The sequence below is a fragment of the Tiliqua scincoides genome, chromosome 5, assembly GCF_035046505.1.
Source record: "Tiliqua scincoides isolate rTilSci1 chromosome 5, rTilSci1.hap2, whole genome shotgun sequence".
Taxonomy (NCBI): domain Eukaryota; kingdom Metazoa; phylum Chordata; class Lepidosauria; order Squamata; family Scincidae; genus Tiliqua; species Tiliqua scincoides.
The window spans coordinates 134722903-134739036 of NC_089825.1; the positions used below are offsets into that span (position 1 = coordinate 134722903).

Here is a 16134-nt window from a genome sequence, read left to right on the forward strand (position 1 = left end):
ACCCTGGTCTCCCCGTTCTATTAGTCGGGGACATGAATGCCAGAATGGGGCAAAATAACACCATCATGGGAGATAAATTGGGCCTAACTCCGGAAGAGATTACTTATCTCCCGGAGAGATCCTCGCCTGATGCTGGAGTAAAGGAAGCCGGCATAACTTTATTCAGTTTGATTTATAAATACCACCTCTTTATATGCAATGGCTTAACTCCAGACCCTGGCTCTGCTTCCTTTACCTTTCTTGGCCAAAGGGGCAATAGTGTCATCGACTACATGCTGGTTTCATCTAACTTTTTGCCCTATCTTCAGTCCTTCAAGGTCCTATGTAGGCCAGAAAGCGATCATATGCCAACTTCTCTGGTCATTTCCTTTCCCTCAGGCTATCAGGCAAATACTAAAGATCCAAAAGTCTCTCCTTTATTGCTATGTGAAAGAAGACTCCGCTGGTCAGACAAACTTCAGGATCAAGAATCTCATCTTCTGGGATCTACCACTCTGTCATCTCTCAGAGACTCCATTTCCAAGGCTTCAAATCCCTTGGCTATCTATAATCAAATTACTGAAGAAATTAGGCCTCTTCTTGTCACTTCCAAGCCGACGGGACAAGAATCACATTCATATGATTCTTGGGTCCCTTTTTGGGAGAAGGGCTGGATAAAAATAAAGTTTTATTATTATTATTATTATTATTATTATTATTATTATATGGCGGCTGGTTTGATTGGGAGTGTGTTCGACAAAAACGATTATTGGCCAGAGCTCTTAAAATCCTGAGGAGGGACTCTGCCGAAAACTTTGCCTCCTTGTTGGGGTTCCCCTCCTCCCCCGAGTCCCCAGCGTACCCAGGAAGGAGGCTTCTGGACCCAGAGCAGAGGCAGCAGCCTTCCCAGCCCTCTCAGGAACAACCCTGGCAACTCCAGGTGAGAGGAGGTGGGAGGGAAACAGAGCGAGGAAGGGTGGGAGTTGTGGTAAGCCCAGGGAAGGTCAGGCCCAGAGACAGGCCCTTTTTGTACCATCCCTGTGAGGGAAGGGGAGGGGCCAAAGGGGAGGGGTCTGCCCTACATAAACCTGGAGGCCAGGGATGACAAGGCTGTTGGGAGTTAGAAGAGCAGGTAGGAGGATCTGCTGCTAGCAGCCCCTGCTCCTGACTAACAAATGCTGCCAACCCAAAGAAGGGGAACCGGGTGACGCAAGCCCCCCTTCTTTTGGGAAACTAGTCTGAGGCCTCCACAAGGGGGTCCCCCTTGGAAAGGCCAGGCAGGCCCTCCCCTCCCCCACAGGGAGGCCTCACACTCCTATATCCAACTGAGGAGAGACTATAAAAACCTTTTAAGATCTAAAAAGGCTGATCAGACTAGAAAGTCTTGGCAAGACCTTGCCTTGGCCGCGTTTGAAAAGGATTCTTCTAAGTTCTGGTCTTTGATCTCCAGAGGTATGAAGCCTCAACATGGTACTCTGGATAACCAGATAACTACCCTCCAGTGGCAAAATCATTTTTCCACGATTTTCACTGAAAATGCCAATCTAAACCTCCTATCTCCTTATTGCGATTTGGCTGCTCCTTCCCTCCGTCTCATACCCAATTGGGACCCCGTCACCTCAGCAGAAATAAGACTTGATATCTTCTATTCCAAACAACAAAGCCCCGGGCCCTGACATGCTACCAGGTGAACTTTTCAAACACAACCCAGACTGGTGGTGTAAAATCCTCATCAAATTATTCTCCTATATAAACCATTCTGGAGATTTTCCCCAGGGCTGGGAGGATAGTATTGTGGTACCCATTCATAAGAAAGGTTCCAAATCGGACCCCAAAAATTTTAGACCCATCAGCCTTCTTAGTGTAGCGTCCAAACTCTATACCAAGTATCTCCTACGTAAATTGGAGGAATGGGCTAAAGACAACTCGATCATCGCTGAAGAACAGGCCGGGTTCCAAAAGAGAAAGTCCACATTGGATCATAGTTTTGTTATCCACCACTTGATCCACAAATACACCCAGACTGGCAACAAAAGACTTTATGCTGTTTTTGTTGACCTTACCTCGGCATTTGATTCTATTAACAGAATGCTTTTATGGCAGAAGTTGTCTGCAACCAACATCGATAGGAGACTTCTTCTTCTAGTGCAGAGGATTCATACAAACACCAATCTAAGAGTCAGACTTAGGACATCTGGCACGCTCTCTGAGAAAATTTCTACCGACAAGGGAGTTCGACAAGGCTGCCTATTGGCTCCTTTTCTTTTCAATTTTTATCTAAACGACATCGTACATGCTCTCCAAGGACCAGAGTTTTTCCCTCCTGTGATGGGGGACACTAAACTTCCAATTCTCCTGTATGCTGACGACATAGCACTTTTCTCAACTACATCTATTGGGCTGTGCAGGTTACTGTCTAGATTAAGCTCCTTCTGTACACAGGAAAAACTGTCCATAAACCACAATAAGACCAAAGTGGTCCTTTTTGGCAAACAAAAAAAGAAGCACAAATGGAGGATTGACGGTAATTCCATAGAACAACTTAGAGCTTTTAAATATTTAGGCGTCACCTTCAATGCTCAACTTGCCTGGTCTCCTCATTTAAATATGGCCAAGCTTAAAGTAGCTCATACAATCCAATCTTTACTACACTTTATGAGAACTAAAGGAAGTAACCTTGTGACTCCTGCGGTAGAGGTTTTTGCTAAGAAAATAATCCCCCAAATGATTTTTGGAACAGAAATCTGGGGCTACTCAAAAACCTCTACATTAGAATCAGCCCAAAATGCTTTTATATGTTTATTATTAAATGTCCCTCGGCAAACTTTATCCCCTCTTCTCAGAGTGGAAGTGGGTTTAATTTCGATAGGAGCACACTGTCATACTGCGCTAGCTCCGTACTGGTATAAATTAGCAGCAATGGATGACTCCCGTCTTCCCAAGATGTGCTTCAGAGATCAACTTATTAACCCTGCTCGGCTATCCTGGGCAACTTTAGTAAAACAGATCATGGAGAAATATGAAATAGTCACGGACACTTTACCTTCCTATATATCCAAAAACGTTAAGGCTATGGTAAAAGATAAAATTCGACTTTACCATATGAGACGTGACTTGTGTGATATTTCCAGCTCAACTTACTCATCCTGGCTCCCATTGTATAAGTTATCATTTGTATCAGAAAATTATTTAACCTATCTTACAGTTCCAGCATTGCGCAAAGCCTTTACTGCCCTGCACTTTCAGTGTATGCAGACTACGGTCCTTGAAGGCAGATATAAAAATACTACCTACCATCTTAGGACTTGCATTTGCAACTCAGGTGAAATAAAGGATATTTCTCACTACCTATTAAAATGTCCTTTATATGAGCTTCCTAGAACAAAATATCTATTTAATATCATTGCTCTGCTCCAAGAGAGATCCACCTCAGCCTTGATCTGCTGGCTTCTTGCTGACTCTGACACTGACATCACTTATAAAGTTGCTGTCTTTGCCCTTGTGGCAAAGAAAATAAGAGCCAAATTTTTGTTGTCTTAAACTCAAATTTCTCTGTCCTCTTTATTAGTTTGCAAGATCCCGACAATTGTTTAAACTTTTTTCACTTTTGAACTATTCCAAAAATATCCTCTATTTTATGGTTTTGACCTACGTTAAGTATTAAAATCATTTGCCCAATTTTATGTGTTTTGTAGGTTGCAATGCTATTGTGTGCTTTTATATGTATATATTGTAATATGTTCTCTCATATATTGAAATGACCTATGGTTATATAATAATAAATTTCAATTCAATTCAAAGCAAAGCCATGGTGTGCTGTTGCTTGATAAAACCTGTTTAGCTCTAAAGCAGGGGTAGGCAAACATTCTGACAGGAGGGCCACATCATTTTGCTGACACTGTGTCGGGGGGGGGGGGGCTGGGAGAAAAGAATTAATTTACATTTCAAATTTGAATAAATTTGCATACATTTTCATAAATGAATACATTAGACATGGAACTTATATGAATGAATGAATTTGATTGAGCTTATTTATAATACACATGAGTACTATAATACAGGCTGCAATCCTAACCACACTTTCCTGAAAGTAAGCCCCATTGAACAAAATAGGACTTACTTCTGAGTAGACCTGGTTAGGATTGTGCCCAAAGGCACGTAGAACCACATGAGAGCTATGCACTGTTTCCCACACACCTCTTGCACCGTGAAAACATACAGACCAAGCCAGAAACGCATGGAGACATTAGTTGTTCAGAGGCAATGGGAGGGCATTTAAAATCAGGCCCAGGGAAAAGCAATAAAAACACATGGAGACTATAAAAGGCCTTACCCTAATTTGGCCTTACTTGTGTCTGGCATTTGTGACCAGCATGGACTAACGTGGACCAGAGGCTCATTGGAGACTGGGGTATCCCTGTGGGCTGGATTTGGGGTCCCCAAGTGCCACAAATGGCCCGCAGGCAGGGGTCTGCCCACCCCCTGCTCTAAAGGAATCCTCTGTTAGCGCAATTGGGGGAAGGGCAGAGTTAAAATTCTTCCATCACCACTGAACTCAGTATTTGGCCTTTGAAAAGACCATTTCTTTTAATTTTCAGGTTCGGCCTCTGCAATTAGATAGTGATTATCCTGATCTTCCTCAATGAATTGTTGTAATATGGATAAATGAGAAAATGTAGATGCACAATTTTCAATATTATACAGTGCACTGTAATTGTTTGATAGTATTATGCCAGGGACTAGATGGGAAGCCACTGAGACGTGATTAGCCATGGGATTCATACCCCCTTTCTATGCTGAAGCCACTGTTCCTAACTCGAAGACGACTATGAATAAAATAATTCAAAGTAAAACATTGTTATTTTAATAGTTTTAAGTTAACAATAAAATAGGATACTCTGGGTTCAGCTCTTGTTATTCCAAAATTTCACCCTGAGCTTCTGCCAGGAAACCAAGAAAAATGCAACCTATGGCATAAGTACATTTTCACAATGTTTAAACTGAGAGTTTTTATTCTAGGTACACTTCACAGTCATTTTGTTGGAGGGGGGGTGCGTAGATTAGATTCTTATGTATAATCATCCCAGGCTTCACCTTTGGACAGAACACCAGCTCTTTCCATATGTCAGAGACAGGAAACTGAAGGAAAAAGACTGATTATCAGATATCTCATTTTTGTCTTCTTATTAACTGTTCTCGTTTGTTCAAATCAGGCCGCAGGAGAATGATGTAGCATTTGGGAGAAAAGATGCAGCCTAGTAGCCCAGCACTGGAGGCCAAGATGGAGAAGATCTCTACAGCCACCATGGCTTTTCCCCTTGTGCTCAGGTAGGTTGGCACAAAGGACACCCAAACGCTGCAAAAGACCAGCATGCTGAAGGTAATGAATTTGGCTTCATTGAAACTGTCTGGCAGTTTCCTGGCTAGAAAAGCCACACTGAAGCTGACAGAGGCCAGGAAGCCCATGTAGCCCAGGACAAAGTAAAACATGGTGGCCGAACCTTCATTACATTCCACCACAACTTCTCTAATCTGTGAGTGCATGTCCAGCTCGGGGAATGGAGGAGAAACAGCCAACCAAGCAGCACAAATGCCTACTTGAAAAAGAGTGCAGGATAAGACAATAAAGTGTGCCAATCTTTTCCCCACCCATTTCCAGAAAATGTTTCCAGGCCTGGAGGCCATGAATGCCACCACCACTGTGATGGTTTTGGCCAAGACAGATGAAACAGCAACAGAGAAGATGAGGCCAAAGGCTGTTTGCCGAACAAGGCAGGTTGTGTTTGTAGACTTTCCGATGAAGAGCAATGAGCAGAGGAAGCAAAGAAGGAGGGAAGTGAGAAGAACATAGGTGAGGCTGCGGTTGTTGGCTTTGACGATGGGAGTGTCCCTTTGCTGAATGAAGATTCCCAGCACCACAGCTGTGATCACAGCAAAGAAAAGAGCCAAGGCAGCTAAAGTTATGCCCAGGGGTTCTGCATAAGATAAAAAGGTTGGTGTCTTGGGAATGCATCCATCTTGGTGCTTGTTTGGGTAATGATCTTCCATGCAAGGAATACAGTAATCTATGTCTGGAAAAAGAACACATACCACCTTCAAGCTACTATAATTGTTACCAGGAATGACGATCTGTTCTTCCAAGAGTGTCAGTGCTTTCAACACACTAGCAGCCCAATCTTATGGGCCTGCTGTGCTGCTGGAAGGGTGGTGGTTGGTGGGAAGAATGGGTAGGGGGGTGGGAGGAACAGGGTAGAGATTGGGGTGTGATGGAATGTGTGTCAAGGATGTGAAGGGGGCATTATCAGCTGCAGCATCTTTGCTGATATCCTATCCTTTTTCCTGGCCTCAACCCACCCAGTGGCAGCCCTGGAGAGGGTAGGTGGGGGGCAAAAGCCCCAGGTGCCATGCCTGTGGGCCCCATGGTGGTGGAACCGCTGTGCCTGCTGCAGCACTGCTGCTGCCACCTGCCCCTCAGAGCCATTCTGGGGCAGGCAGAAGCCCCGTGCTGCATTCAAGGGTGCTCCGGAAGCCTTCTGAGTTCTCCAGAGTGCCCTGTTTAATGGTGCTCCAGAGGACTCAGAATGCTTTCAGAGCACCTACGAACGTTGTGTGAGGCTTCATAGGGTGCATAAGTATCCCTGGTGGGGGGCAGCATGTTGCAGGTGGTGGCATGTTGTGGTCCCAGGGCAGCACAGGGGCCAGGTCTGCAACTGAATCCAGCTTGCCAAGTCTGCTCGGACCTGCCCCAGCAAAATTGTCCCATCCTGGCAGTGTACCCCTGGGGCAGGGGAACCAAGAATCTCGCTGAGACATCTGGAACTTCCCCTTTCGGGATGCAGTGTGTGCTCCAGTGGAAGGCTGCTCCAGAGGGGAGGGGGAGAGGGGTTAGATAGGATCAGGGCTTTTTTTGTAATGGAACGCACCGGAACGGTGTGCCAGCAACTTTCCCCCCCTCCCTGCCCCCACCTTTTTCCCTCCTGCCTGCACCGCCCCACCCCCTTTTTTCCCTCCTCCTTGCCCCCACCTTTTTTCCCCTGCCTGCACCACCCCGCTCTGCACTGCTGGCTAGGGAGGGATTCGAACCTCCAACCTTGTGCTCCACAGCCCAGCACTCTCTCCATTGGGCTATAGGAAAGCCTATTGTTAAAGTGTTCAGAACTAATATATATGGTCTTCAGCCCAGCTGGTGGCCATCAGTCCCTCAAGTATTAGTTCCAAACACTTTGAGCCTAAGAGCTCTGGTGGCTCAATGGCTAAACTGCAGGTCTGTGGAGCGAGAGGCTAGGGGTTCAAATCCCAGTGAGGAATAATATATTTTTTTTAAGGTGGGACGGTGCTCCATTGCTGCAAAATATAAAGGTTGGTTGCTAGTTGCCAAAAGGGGGACCAGTTGAAGCTGCAAAACTCCTCAAAGTTCAGTCCCAGGCAGGCTCTTTTTTGACCTTTTTTTTTAAAGTCCCAGGTAGGATGTAACCCACAGTCTCCAGCAGGGGGCTCACTCCAGGAGCTTAACTGTGGGTTAAAAAAATTATTCCTCATAGGGATTTGAACCCCAAGCCTCTGGCTCCACAGACCTGCAGTTTAGCCATTGAGCCACCAGAGCTCTTAGGCTCAAAGTGTTTGGAACTAACACTTGAGGCACTGATGGCCACCAGCTGGGCTCAAGACCTTATATATTTGTTCTGAACACTTTAACTACTGTGCAGGCTTTCCTGTAGCCCAATGGAGAGAGTTTCCTATAGCCCAATGGAGCACCTCCCAACCTAAAAAAAAAGGGGTGTTTCACTCCAGCTGTGGCAGGAGTGCTTTTGCTATCAGGGAGCTCACACGAGATGGACGTGTGTGTGTGTGTGTGTGTGTGTGTGTGTGTGTGTGTGTGTGTGTGTGTGTGTGTGTGTGTGTGCGCGCGCGCGCGCGCGTGTGCGCGCACGTGTGTATAAAAATGGCTTAAAAATAAATAAATAAAGAAATAAATAAATAAATAGTTGTGAGTTCCTGCCCCTATTTTTTTACAAAAAAAGCACTGGATACTGAACTATACACAGCTTACCGGTTTGATTTGAGATCTTCCCTTCTGGACACGGAGCACAATCATAGCAGCAAAATTTCTCCCCTTCCTTCCTTTTCCTGCTGGAACCAGGTGGGCAGTTATCATTACAGAGAGACAAGGGTGGCACCTGTCCTTAAATCGAGGAAGTTTTAGCATTAACACCAAGCATGTTTGGGGAGTTTTGGTGCACAAATGACGTGCCAGTTAAGAAGAGGGGTGATGACAGTGTATAATACTATCCTTGAGCTCACAGGTGGCACATTTGGTCAAATGTTCTCAGAATTATTTATGACAAAAACATAAATACAATTAGAGGATGATAACAGTTTCCACACTTGGATGGAGCCCTGGTGTATTGAGGTCAAGAAGGAGAGGTAGCAGTTGTTTCCTTGACCTGGCCTTTGCTGCCCCTTGAGTCTCACTGGACCTTTGCCAGTTACGGGTCTGAGTGAACTCAGAAGGATGAATCCAGGCTAGGAAGGGGGATCGGATTTTGGCAGCAGTGCTGCTGCTGACACCACCCCTTTCCTGGCCTTGATCTGCTCTGCTCCTTGCTTGCGTCTCCACCCCATTCTGCCCACTTGCCTCCTTGTTCCACTGACTCCAGAGCACCGCCCACCCCTGTACCAACTTACCAGTGCTGGGGTACTTGAGGTGGCTACCAGCATGAGGGTCTGGTCTTTCATTTCTTACAGTGGCAGCTAGGCAGTGTGTTACAGTACCTTGATATATGCAGTGCTCAGAAAACACACCCAGTCACTGGAATATGCATTCTGGCGGGGGAGAGGACCAGTAGGATTGGGTCACTTATCTGACCATGCTGTTTTTGAGCATTGCAAGGCTGGGGATCCTTCTTTTGTGTCACTTAACAACTTTGTTCGCTACTAGAAGATGGCTTTTCTCCACAGGGTTCAAAGTGCTGCACAAGCAAGGTGCAGTCACACATGGAACTTTTCAAGGATCACGCAAGGCTCCTTGACAGCTAACTTGATAGTGTGGGTAGGGATGAGTGGGCTGACAATAAAAAGTGAGGCTTCTGCTTGAGTCTTGGGCTGTCAAGCTGTTCCGGGAGCCTGTATTCAGCTGATCACTTCCAAAATTCAGGGCCCAATCTTATGCCTATTACACCAAGCCATGCTGTGTTGGTTCTCTTCTTATACTGGCACTGACTGCCACTAAGTAGTCATTGCAAGTAGCAAAACATCAGGAGAGGCAGGAGGGGATGGAAAGAGGGCAACTGGGGGGTAGGGGTTGGAAGGGGCAGGAGATGGGAAGATATCGTCCCATTGGATATCTTCATCCCCTTCCTGGACCTGATCCTGCACACAGGTCAGTACAGAATTGTGACAGCAAAATAGATGTTGAAGGTCTGAATATACCCCTCTGTGTTGTGGATATTTACCTCTGAGTAAAGGAACAATTGTTCCCTTACCTAGAGAAGAACTCTGCAACTGACCCCCACCTTAGGATGCAGCGGTTGTTGTTTTGGTGCTGGTGCATCTATGGGGGTGGTGGTGAAAATGATAAGTTTGGAATAAATGTGCCTCTAAGGACTGCAGGGAAATGTACAGGTGAGTAGGAACTGGACCCCCAGACACCCACTGCCACCTACCTGCGTCTCTCTGCACATAGTAAAACAAAATTTCAAATTTTGCCAGGAAATATATATCTTGCAAAAAAAACAAGATTCCCCAACCTGAATAAAATAGTCAGGCCACTCAATTCCATCCACATCAATGGCAAATGTTATGCCTGAATCAGCCTGAAGATTCAAACTCCCCACTTTGACTCTGACATAGGAGTCATTCCTGAAAGTGATCAAGTTTGTAATATCAAATCCAGCCACTAATTCTCCATGTTCGTTGAACTTAATTTCCTCTCCACAACTGTTGTTGAACGAGAGCCTCAGAAGAGGTGAGTGGAGCTGGGTGGAAAGAGGCATGAAAGCATCAGGTTTAAAACCTACAATTATATTCCTAGTAAGCTGGTCTAAACTGAATTCCCCATATGAATTTCCTTCTTAGAATGAAATGGGTTTGATAGATTATTCTTTGACAAGTTATATTCGGCCATAGCTTCTTTAGGGACCATGTAAAGGAAAGATCCTAGCCAGATTCTATGCCAATTCATTGCTTGAGTTGGTTATGATGCTGATTGGGAGAACTTCTGAAAAGAACCACATGTCCTGGTAGAGGGAGGGCTTCTCAGCATCTATGGGCTGATCCAGGGCAGTAGGGCCTAGTGGTTAGCACACTCATGCCTTTCCTGCCCCCCTCTTTCCCCTGCTTGGACACTCAGCAGAATGCAGAAAAGCTTTGGTACAATGTCACCTCTGCCACCAGCCAGGAGATCAGGCTAGAGAGAGGGGCTAACTGGGCAAAGCCCCCGCTTTGAAAAAAAAATTGAACCTCTGTGTTTTCTATCAAAATCATTCTCATACTAGCACTTGTAGAGGAAGTAGATGTGACAATCCACAGTGCAGTTCATTTATACTGTAAACAAATTACTAAAAGTCTAACCAAAAAGGGAAAAATGAAATGGTGGATAAAAGCAGATAAAGAGGAAATAAACTTGGCTAAGGGGTATTCCCAACTGCACTTATAATTTATGCCAGCAGATGGTGCTGAGGCACTTTGTGTTGCATGTTATAAGGACCAGCTGCAAGTTAAATCTGAGGACATAAGAACAGCCCTGCTGGATCAGGCCATAGGCCCATCTAGTTCAGCTTCCTGTGTCTCACAGTGGCCCACCAAATGCCCAGGGAGCACACAAAACAGCAAGAGACCTGAATCCTGGTGCCCTCCCTTGCATCTGGCATTCTGACATAACCCATTTCTAAAATCAGGAGGTTGCACATACACATCATGGCTTGTAACCCGTGATGGATTTTTCCTCCTGAAATTTGTCCAATTCCCTTTTAAAGGCATCTAGGCTAGATGCCGTCACCACATCCTGTGGCAAGGAGTTCCACAGATTAACTACACACTGAGTGAAGAAGTATTTTCTTTTGTCTGTCCTAACTCTCCCAACACTCAATTTTAGCAGATGTTCCCTGGTTCTGGTGTTGTGTGAGAGGGAAAAGAGCATCTCTCTATCCACTCTGTCCTTCCCAGGCATAATTTTGTATGTCTCTGGGCGCAATCCTAACTCACTTCCCAGCACCGACATAAGGGTAATACAACTTTGAGGTAAGGGAACAAACATTGCCGTACCTTCAGGAGGCCTCCGTGACTGCTCCCCATCTGCAGGATGCAGCACATGCCCCACTAGCACAGCTATGCCAATGCTGCAAAATTGGTTAGGATTGGGCCCTCAATCTTGCCCCCTCTCATGTGCCTCTTTTCTAGGCTGAAGAGGCCTGAATGCATTGTGGAAGGACTACAAATGGCAAAAAAAACCATAAGCACTGATGATCTCTAGCTAGACTTATTCCTGCCTTTTCAGGGTTATCCAGGTATCCAACATTTTCACTCATCTTCAGTGAGTCCCTTCCACCCAGAGCCCACTACATGGGCTTTGGGCTTCTGGAAGAAAGAGAGCACTCCTTCTTGTCAGCTTGGAACTTTTAGTGTTAGGTTTTAACACAGTCACTGGTTTATCCGACGAAGTCTTTCCTTCCCGGAGCAGAACTGGCAGGAACATGAGCCAAGCAGCTAGTTCATTCCTGATTCAAACTTTCAGACTCAAATGGAAGAGAAAAGCGAAACAAAAATGATGTTTTGCAGAACAGAGGACTGCAAACCTCCTGCTCCCAGCATCTGAATGGCACAGCAAACGCCCCCAAATGCAGATAAATGCACAGGGAAAAAAAACAGGGGAACTTGGGAAACACAACCAGTCAGCTATCACCTTTCAGGAACCTGAGGACTCACAGTAAAATGGTAATATTGGATTGACAGGATTACCTGCCAGGGCTCCATGTTCAGTCTTTTTCCATTCCCTCTTTCTTCATATCTCGCTCTGGGGGAAGGCAAGAGATGCAAGGCATGTGCCACTGCATAGACAGCATTATAGATACTATAGCTGTGGCCTGTCATGCTCATTTCAAAAACAGGTGCAGGGAGGCTCTCCAGCTCCTCCTCTCCGGTACATTGTCTTCTACTCCTTGGAGGCACACCAAGTTTTGGGAACGAACAGCCAAATGCATGCTCCCAGAACATCTTCATAAAGCCATTACTTTTATCCTCCAAAGGGTCTATATTCTGAAGAAAGTCTGTGAATCCAGCAGGCTGATTGGAATGAATTGAGAAGGAAAGAGCACCATGGAAGAGAGCATCACGGAATGGCTGAATTTTAAATATCTTGTAATAGATGTTGCTTGTAAAATCAATCTGGGCTGTCATAATCCACAATTTACCTTCAGGGGGTTTAAATCCAGGAATGACCAGAGGAATCATATTTATAGCACACATAGTGCTCGTCAATGATACACTATTTGGAATGTCCCCATAGAAAACAATTGCATTGGCTTTACTCTCCAGGAACACTGGCATATTGTTCACAAGTTCTTGGAGATATTCAGTTATTGTCACAGCATGCATTCTCCCTTTATGCCTTTCAGTGAAGGCTGAACAAATTCCAGTTTGGGACAGCATGGGTTCCAAGACCTGTAAGAAATGTTCTCCAGCTTCATTATCCATAGCGAGGAGGCCGACCCATTTCCATCCAAAATGCAGACATAACTGGACAATTCCCCAGTACTGAAGGGCTTCATTGGGGACCATGCGATAAAAGGAAGGGAATTTGGACTTGTCCTTCTTTTCTGGTTCAAATGAGCCATAGGAAAACTGGAAAAATAGAATCCAGTTACTTTAGGCATGAAATAGGATTATTTGAAATTCATATTATGTACTCGCTTAGAAATTAATTTCTAACTAACTTTTTTTAAAGATAGAAATCCTGATGGCTGCTTGGATTGAATTATAAATGTACTTTCCAGTCTTTAAACTGTTTCAAGAAAAACTGTGTATTTTGTCCCACTTCTACAGAAGATAATTCAATTTATTTATTTTTTATTTTTTTGAGAGAAAACAAAAAATATTTGGGAAGGCTGAAATGTTTGTGCCATCTGATATACTCCAAAATAGAAAAATTCTTAGATTTCACTTATCTCTTTAATCCTACATATATTTTTTCAGAAGAGAATGTTCCTGCCCTGAGTACCAGGTGACACATCTAATCATAAAAGAAGGGAAGAGTGACTTGCACGTGAAATGAAGAAAAGTGTTTGTGGCCCTCCCTAGGATAGTTCTTACCTGTGGAATCTTGAAAAGACCTAAGGTGTTTGCCATATATGAGGAGATATCAGAGTAAAGTCCACCAACGGCTCCAATTAAATTTTTCTTGGAGCCACAGTTGTAGTTGGGGATGAACCTTGATGACTGAAAGAGCAGGCCCAGAATATTGCGGTAGGTTGTCCTTGCCACACCGTAGCTGTCATAGATATGAAATCCCAGAGTGATATTGGGCAAGATTTCAGAGTTTTCATTGATCTCATCTATGGCAAAAGCCAAGGCCAGGATGTGCTGGTACATCTTTGTTATCATTCTGCAAAGGAAGTGTCTGACAGTTTTAAGTAGAATTCAACAGTGTCTGAATACATTTTAGCAACTAACTGGCCCTCCCAGGCTGTAAGAGTTTGAGCTGCTTGGTAGTGAAATGAGGACCAAAATCATAGAATCCTAGAGTTGGAAGGTGCCTAATAGGTCATCTAGTCCAAACCCCTGCCTTAGGCAGGAAATCCTCTTACAGCACTCCAACAGGTGCTTGTCGAGCCAGTAAAGTTACTCTAGTTTGTCATAGTTGTTCTCTGCTGAAAAGAGCAGGTATTACTGTTTACATGAAAGATATTTCTGAAGTGAGGCACAGCCCAGTCTGCAATCTAAATAATATTTGAAATTTATCGGCGCACACACAAGAACACAGAAAGACATTATAGAACCATCTATTCAGAATGGATGGCACTTTTCCAGGCTCATGCACCAAATCAGAAATCCAACTGGATAAAATTTTCATTTGTCAATGGTGAACCTGCCATGAAGTGAAAGGGGCAAATGCCCTGGGCACAGAACCTTGTGCACCTCTAGGACCACACGGAAGCCTCATGGAGGCTCCCGACATGGTCAGTAACTGAAAGATTCTCCTCAAAGGGTATGGTTGTTTTGATATCTTAAACCAGCCTGAATGATATCTGAACATCCTTTCCTTGGGGTTGCGTTGTACTTGCATTGGCACTGGAAAGTTGGACAGGATTGAGCCCTTAGTCTGGTTACTTTCAGGCTGGCCAAAGAATCCTCCATCCAGGATAGCCCGGTTTCTGTGCTCTTGGAAGAGATGACATCAACTGAAAGCCTAATCCTATGAATGCCTACTCAGATTTAGTCCCAGTATAGTCAAGGGGGCTTACTCCCAGGTAAGTGTGGATAGAATTGCAGCCAAAATCTAATTTATGTAACAGACAACTAGAAGAGTATTGTTGAGAGCAAGGCTTCCTAAGTCTTCTATGGTCACTAGACAGGAAACCAAAACACGACAGGTAATAAAAAGAACTGTATGATATTATATGTGAGTTGAAATGCTTTTTACTACAATCCAAAGGGCACAATCCTAACCCATTTTCCTGCACTGGCATAGCTGTGCCAGTGGGGCATGTGCTTCATCCTGCAAATGGCAGGAAGTCACAGAGGCCTCCTCAAGGTAGGTCAATTTTTGTTCCCTTACCTCAAAGTTGCATTACCCTTACGTTGGTGCTGGAAAGTGGGTTAGGATTGCTCTCAAAATGTCCTTTTTGAGCATAGCATGTAAGTCTCTTTGTATGTCTTTTAACCATTTCAAATGTTAAATTGTTTGTATTTCATAGCTATTCATTAAATACCCCAAACACGTCTTAAGTGCACAACTCATTTTCCCCCAAACTGTCAGATCTGTTGCGGATATGCCAAGATGCAGAATGCCAATATATATATATTTGACTATTGGAGGATGAGGGGAGAGAACTCCTTACAGTGGTAATTTTTTAATCTCTTGATTAGAAGGATGTTTTTCGAAGGAAAATTTTGGAGACATGTAACTGATACTAGATACGATCCCGCCAATAAGAATCTCTCCTGGCTGGTACCACTCTTGTCTGATAAGCATGGGAACATCCCCCGCACACTTCTCAGCATGTGCTTTGCACACCATTCGAGGTAGTAATAGCAACAGCAACAGCAGCATGATGGATAAGCCCCCTTTTCTCCTTAATCTCAACCATGTTAAAAAAGCCAGACTTGAATCCCTGTTCCTGGAACTTGAAAGGCTGATTTAGAGGAAGAGGATGGAATGGACAGAGCCCTGCCTGTCAATAGTCCCTAATCTGAGCTGGGAATTGTACCCTACAGTTTTTATAACCACTCCCAGGCTTGCTCACGGATATTTTTCTTGTGTGTGCTTGGAAAGAGCTTTGCCCTTGGGAATTGATGGCAATAATTGCTGAAATTACAAGGGAGCACATTATTTTTGCTATGTGTTTTTCTTACTTCCTTGTGGTCAAAGGAGGCAAACCTGTTTGCTACTCAACAGTTTCAGACTCACTCAAAGTGATCAGATACAATAGGAGATGATACAATAGATGATACATCTATTGTATCATCTCTGTTTATCCAGAGGTTCCCAAACTCTCTGGGAGTTTGGAAAGAGGGGAAAGTGCTTGCCGGGGGGGGGGCAAAGGCAGTGACGAGATTGCCGCGATCACATCGCTGCTGGGGATAAAAGCAGTTTTTTAAACTCACCATTAGCAGTGACTTTCGGGGGGGGGGGGCCTTCAGGGAACCCGTGGACCCTTTGCTGGGCTCCCCACATCTCAGAACAACTAAAAATAGCAATCACGGCCCACTTCCGGTTTGCAACTGCGAAACCAAAAGTGAGTTGGGATAGGTATTTTTAGTTGTTCTGAAGTTTGGCTGTCTCTACACCACCTAGTGGGCCGGCACTACTAATGGTGAGTTAAAAAACCCTTTTTATCCTTGGCAACAGCACAATCGTGGTGATAATATTGCTTCCTTCACCATCGAAGTGACCCTTAAGGGGACAGAGACGGGGCTTCCCTGGCTGGAACGTCACAACAT

At 44.7% G+C, this 16134-nt stretch overlaps 1 protein-coding gene across 1 annotated transcript; it reads right to left on the minus strand.

The window, feature by feature from the left end:
- Window positions 1-5148: 5148 nt before the first annotated feature.
- Window positions 5149-13563, minus strand: LOC136653697 (vomeronasal type-2 receptor 26-like). The gene is made up of 3 exons (XM_066630580.1): window positions 13285-13563; window positions 8030-8156; window positions 5149-6050 (listed from the first exon to the last, which is right to left on the minus strand). Exons 1-3 carry the CDS (start codon window positions 13561-13563, stop codon window positions 5149-5151), a joined length of 1308 nt encoding a protein of 435 aa, XP_066486677.1.
- Between the last annotated feature and the right edge of the window lie 2571 nt (window positions 13564-16134).